This window comes from Mytilus edulis, chromosome 3 (genome assembly GCF_963676685.1).
Source record: "Mytilus edulis chromosome 3, xbMytEdul2.2, whole genome shotgun sequence".
Lineage (NCBI taxonomy): Eukaryota > Metazoa > Mollusca > Bivalvia > Mytilida > Mytilidae > Mytilus > Mytilus edulis.
The window spans coordinates 41,884,493-41,890,529 of NC_092346.1; the positions used below are offsets into that span (position 1 = coordinate 41,884,493).

General features: G+C 29.0%; 1 protein-coding gene across 1 annotated transcript in view; it reads left to right on the forward strand.

Annotated features, from left to right (window-relative positions):
• LOC139515262 (uncharacterized) overlaps positions 1 to 1,797 on the forward strand; it is a 65,865-nt gene extending 64,068 nt beyond the window's left edge. Inside the window, exon 3 of the mRNA XM_071304826.1 lies at positions 1,670 to 1,797. Within this exon, the coding sequence (XP_071160927.1) occupies positions 1,670 to 1,797 (128 nt within the window). The remainder of the gene's footprint in view (positions 1 to 1,669) is intronic.
• The last annotated feature ends 4,240 nt before the right edge of the window (positions 1,798 to 6,037 follow it).

The following is a 6,037-nucleotide window of genomic DNA, read 5'->3' on the forward strand; positions in this document are numbered from 1 at the left end:
ATAGATATGGAACTTATTCCAATGAAAAGGGCCGTAATGACAGAATTGTATGGACAATATTTTAATTGTGTTACAGTTTTTAATACATATATATTTATATATACATATAGCACCTTCTTGAATATGTAGAATGTAAAAAAAATCATTCTGATTACTAGAAATTGAGATCATTGAAAATGGGTTTGTTTTGCATAAAATATGAATATTTAACAAAGAGAACGAAAATTTTATCCCCGAAAACTTCTCCCAAATTTCATTTTTGTTTATCAACTTTTTTATGTGTATTTGTTTTAAAAGAACCCCTTCAAAGTCTATATACCAGCAAAAAAATTTATAAGAAAACAGTACTGCATTATCCAAATATTAACATGTAAACAATACATAATTGTCATTTAAACCAATCATATTTTATATTGAAACACAACAAACGGTCTCATATATATTTATATATATATATAATAAAATTCATGCAGTCATTATTCGAAAAGATAGAAACAATTACAATACATGTAGATAATTATATTTGGCATAACAATTAATAGATTATTGATCTCGTTAAACATGAACTAAGAGGTTTGCAGACATTTTACATTCTTTTGATGTAAAAAGTAAAGCAAGGTCTTAAAAAAAAACCAGGAACTGAAATGGTGTGTAATATCAGGCTCAAGATGGGGTTCTATATTTCATATTTTGTTTGTCCTTTAAACAATTTGACATACATTTGTTTAAAAAAAATCTACATAAAATCCATTTATTTCGTGTAGCAATGACCACAAAACACTGTATTTCTGTCGTTTGGTATGGACTATAATGCTCGACTTTGTTTCTTCGAGCGTCACAAGTGATTTTTTTTTAAGACGAAACGCGTGTTTTACGCAAATACAAAATTTCATTCTTGCAATATATCATGAGTTTATTTAGTTACTTTTTTAATTTTATGGGGTAAGCTTGGTAGGATATATATTTAAGTAAACGTTCATAAAATTTATTAATAAAAAAAAGTAGGTATTCAATAGAATTGTTGACATGTTATGATAAATTTAGCCAAAAAAAAAAAAAAACACATTCACAAAAAATAAATACAAACGTAAACAAAAGAAATACAATTAAAGAAAAAAAAACATATTTATAAAAAATAGATCCAACTTAAACATAAGAAATACAGTTAAAGAAAAAAAAAACATATTCATAAAGAAGAAATACAACTTAAACAAAAGAAATACAACTAAAGAAAGAAAAAAAATCACAGAAAAGGAAAATATAATTACACAATAAAACACTGAGAAGAAAGGTAAGTTCAAAATAACTATCTTTATTTTTTACATCTTTTCAGTGGTTTTTGCTATAGCATTTGGAGTTATGTTATATGGTGCCTTCAAAATAAAACTATTCATATCATATCTTGTGGCAGAAAAAAACCAAATAATTGAAATGTGCGAGCCATGATATTCGGACATTCTTCTTATTTTTCAGTTTTGATAATCCTTTTGAGCACTTCAACATTATTCATAATCAAATATCAAAAGAAAAGGAGCTCCTATTGAAGAATTTCAAATGGAACAATTTCAACTGGATAGAAGTAAAATGAGGATTATACATCAATTGATGATGGAATATCAGTAGATGAAACAAGAGATGTAATAATAAGTAGATAATACTATTTTTACAGAATATATCTTAGCTGTGGTGATGATTGTTGAAGGTATCATAGAAATTATAAGAAAATTTGTACAAAGACTTCAAAATTTACTTAACCACCAAGAAAACCCTGCTGCACAACAAGATGATAAACCATAGGCTGGTCAGGACCAGCACTTGCTCGGAATAAACAAATAATCCCTTCAGAATCAACCAATACCATATGTCAATGTAATGGAAGTACTGAGAAGGTCTCAAAGACCAAAAAAAAAAAACCACAGTTATAAGACCAAACTTGTCAAATTTTAGTGTAAACAATATTTTATTCAGAAACAGATAAATAAATGCGTACATAAATACAATACTATGGATGGAAAAATTTTGTTTGTGTAAATTTTGTATGTGAAGTTCTTTTTATCAATCTTATTGCTTCTTTTTGAGAGTTCCTTAATGTTTCAAAATGCATGTTAAAAATCTAGCTTTACCAATGCATATAAAATCATTAAGTTGTAAACGTTCTCATCTATATAATTAAACACTTATTTATGTCAATTATTTTCTTAATATATGATCTTTTAATATAACTGATTTTTATATGATATATACCTTAACATTCTTAGTGTTGTTAATATTAATATGTAAAGATAGAACTTAACTATCAATACATTAATCTTTTTTTTTTACCATTCCCCACTTTTATTCCAGATATTCGAGACAGTTCTGAAAGGAAGTTTTTGCTGTTTTTTTATTTTACAGGAAATGTGGTATGTGTCGTGTTTTTACATAAATCAATTATGTGATATGTGATATGTCACACCTTCAGCTACTACATGGTCGGGTATTTCAATTAAAATAGATGGTGTTTATGAAAATGATATTTTTCGAGTCTTGCGCTTGATGGGTTTATAGACAAATTTTTATGTTATAAATTACAGTTTGATATTTAAGTCATTCTTTTGATTGTTTTTATATATGTCTCATTTTACATAGTTTCTAGTTTATCCAAGTTTAGTATACAGAATATTGTCGCATTTTTATGGTTTTGCCGTGTTTCAGATATATTTTTTATCAAATTATTTTTTATATAATCATGTGTATACTTTGATTGGTTTTTTTTTTATGGGTTTCATTTGATACTTATTCTATGATTCTTTATGATATATTGGTGCAATTCTTTTTAAAAAAAAAATCAATTTATTTATTTTTATTTAGAAACCTGTTTCAAAGAAGAAAAAAAAATAAGGTAACTTTTTTCATACCTTATATCAGTTCAAAATTTAATGTATAGTTTAAAGTTTAATATATATATCGATTAAATGAGCTCAATATATTTCGTTTCAGGTACGTTTTCAATTTTAGCGGGTTTTTTTATTTGTTTTTTACATATGTTAAAGACTTTATCATATGTATGAATATTATTGATGTTGACATGTATATAGTTGTTTATCGTCTATTTTACACATCATGTCATCAATGTCAAAATATAGTGTAAATGCATAATAGTATTTATCACATAATTGTCCTTGACTATTGTATTTCTTTAAATCAAAGCTATCTCAGGTAACATATTTTTGAATACTATATCAGGTTATATGTTTATATGTTTATATATTGATGTTTAACAACTATACACTGCATAATTTTCTCAATGAAAAAAACTCAGGTAACATATTTTAAAACAATGTACCATAGTAAGCCTAGGTAGTTGAGTGGTCTTTCGCATCGGACATAGTGCGAGGCGATTTGATGGCACGATATATCAGTACCATGAGTTCTAATCCTGGCGAAGGAAGAACAAAACATTTGCGAAAGCAAATTTACAAATCTAACTTTGTTGGGCTGATATTTAGACGACTTATATATATATATTATATATAAACGAGTCTAAATTGAAAACTACGTTCAAACCTATAATTGCGTTGGATAAAAATCGCAATTTTATATTATATATACATATAGGTTATTGAGAACATGATGTTTACTTAAAAAATAATTTAGCCACTTGAAACACTGATGTTAGATGTGAACAAATTTTAATTTGCTTTAATCATCTTTTCTTTATCACATCATTTACTAGCTGAGAAAACAACATATTAGTTTCTTTATTGAATGAGGTATACCTATGTATACTGTATATTCATAAAATCAAAATACACACATTCTACACATTCCTAAGGTTACAACATTCTTGATGACATCATTCTGACAATTGTTGGAATGTCACTTATTTGAACTTTGATTGACCTCCTGTTCCAGAACAGGCATACGATTAAACCGGAAGCTGTTCCAGAACAGGCATAACACTACTACTGCCGTTTCCTGTTGTTTTAACTGTAATAGCCGTTTCCTCTTGTTTTAACTGTAATTGTCGTTTCTTTTTGTTTTTACTGCAATTGTCATTTCCTCTTGTTTTGATTTTAGTTGTCGTTTCCTCTTGTTTTAACTGTAATTGCCGTTTCTTCTTGTTGTATGTCTAATGACCGTTGTCTCCTGTTCCATGTTAAATGTTTTGTATTCTCTTTTTCATGTGAAATGGCCGTATAACACATTTCTAGTCAAATGTGTAAATACCGCCCCATTTTGATTTATGTGTTATGGCCGTTTTCTTTTGTTTTATGTTTAATGGCATTTTTTTAGTGTTTGATGTGTGATGACCGTTTCGTCTTGTTTGATGTGCAATTGCTATATCCGCCTGTTTCATTTACATTGGCCGTTCTCTCTTGTTTTAAGCGTAATTGCCGTTTCCTAGTGTTTTAACTGTAGTTTTCGTTTCTTCTTGTTTGAACTGTAATTGCCGTTTCCTCTAGTTTTAACTGTAATTGTCATTTCCTCTTGTTTTAACTGTAGTTGCCGTTTCCTCTTGTGTTAATTGTAATCGCCGGTTCCTCTTGTTTTAACTGTAATTGTCATTTCCTCTTGTTTTAACTGTAGTTGCCGTTTCCTCTTGTGTTAATTGTAATTGTCGTTTGCTCTTGTTTTAACTGTAGTTGCTGTTTCCTCATGTTTTAACTGTAATTGTCCTTTCATCTTGTTTTAACTGTAGTTGCTGTTTCCTCTTGTGTTAATTGTTATGGCCGTTTCCTCTTGTTTTAACTGTAATTATCGTTTCCTCTTGTTTTAACTGTAATTATCGTTTCCTCTAGTTTTAACTGTGATTGCCGTTTCCGCTTGTTTTAATTGTAATTGCCGTTTCCACTTGTTTTAATTGTAATTGCCATTTCCGCTTGTTTTAGGTGTCAGACCACCAATTACTCCCTCAAATTTAGAACGTATGTAAAAGTAGGCCTACTCGGGACAAAAAATAGTGCATTTGATGTCATTGTTTACTTAAACTACTCAACAAATTTGCAGAAATGAAACTTTTGGTGAAAGAGAAATATATTAAGACCATTTTGAGCCCAAATTTACTTGTCTATGAGTTGAAATTAAAAATTGAGGATTAATGCGCTCCATAGTATACTAATTTAAGATTTCAAGAAAACCAGGGGTTATTTTTAGTGGTACATCCATTCGGAAGGTCTCTTCTTTCTTATATGGCTTTAAAGGTATGTCGAAAATTGGCATGCAGAAAGGTGATACCTGTACGATTCAGGACATACCTGGTTTGTAAGAGGTTAAACTTAAGATAAAAAATTTAGAAAGCTATGAAAATTGCAAAATTTGGTTGAACAGATAGGGACTTTTAATTGGTGGTCTGACACCTTTAACTGTAGTTGTCGTTTCCTCTTTTTTTTAACTGTAATTGTTATCCTCTTGATTTAACTGTAGTTGTCGTTTCCTATTTTTTTAACTGTAATTGTCGTGTCCTCTCGTTTTAATCGTAATTGCCGTTTCCGCTTGTTTTAACTGTAGTTGTCGTTTCCTCTTTTTTTTTAAATTGTAATTGTTATCCTCTTGATTTAACTGTAGTTGTCGTTTCCTATTTTTTTAACTGTAATTGTCGTTTCCTCTTGTTTTAAGTGCAGTTGCCGTTTCCTCTTGTTTTAATTGTAATTGCCGTTTCCGCTTGTTTTAACTGTAGTTGTCGTTTCCTCTTTTCTTTAACTGTAGTTGCCGTTTCCTGTTGTTTTAATTGTCGTTTCCGCTTGTTTTAACTGTAGTTGCCGTTTCCTGTTGTTTTAATTGTAGTTGTCGTTTCCTCTTGTTTTAACTGTAATTGTCGTTTTCTCTTGTTTTAACTGTAATTGTCGTTTCCTCTTGTTTTAACTGTAGTTGTCGTTTCCTCTTTTTTTAACTGTAATTGCCGTTTCCTCTTGTTTTAACTGTAGTTGTCGTTTCCTACTGTTTTAGCAACCATGTTGAAAATATATTAAATAGTGTTAAAAAACATCTGAATATACTGCGAAAACTCAAATATCAACTTAGCCGACAAAATTTGGAAAAATTATATCTAGTATTT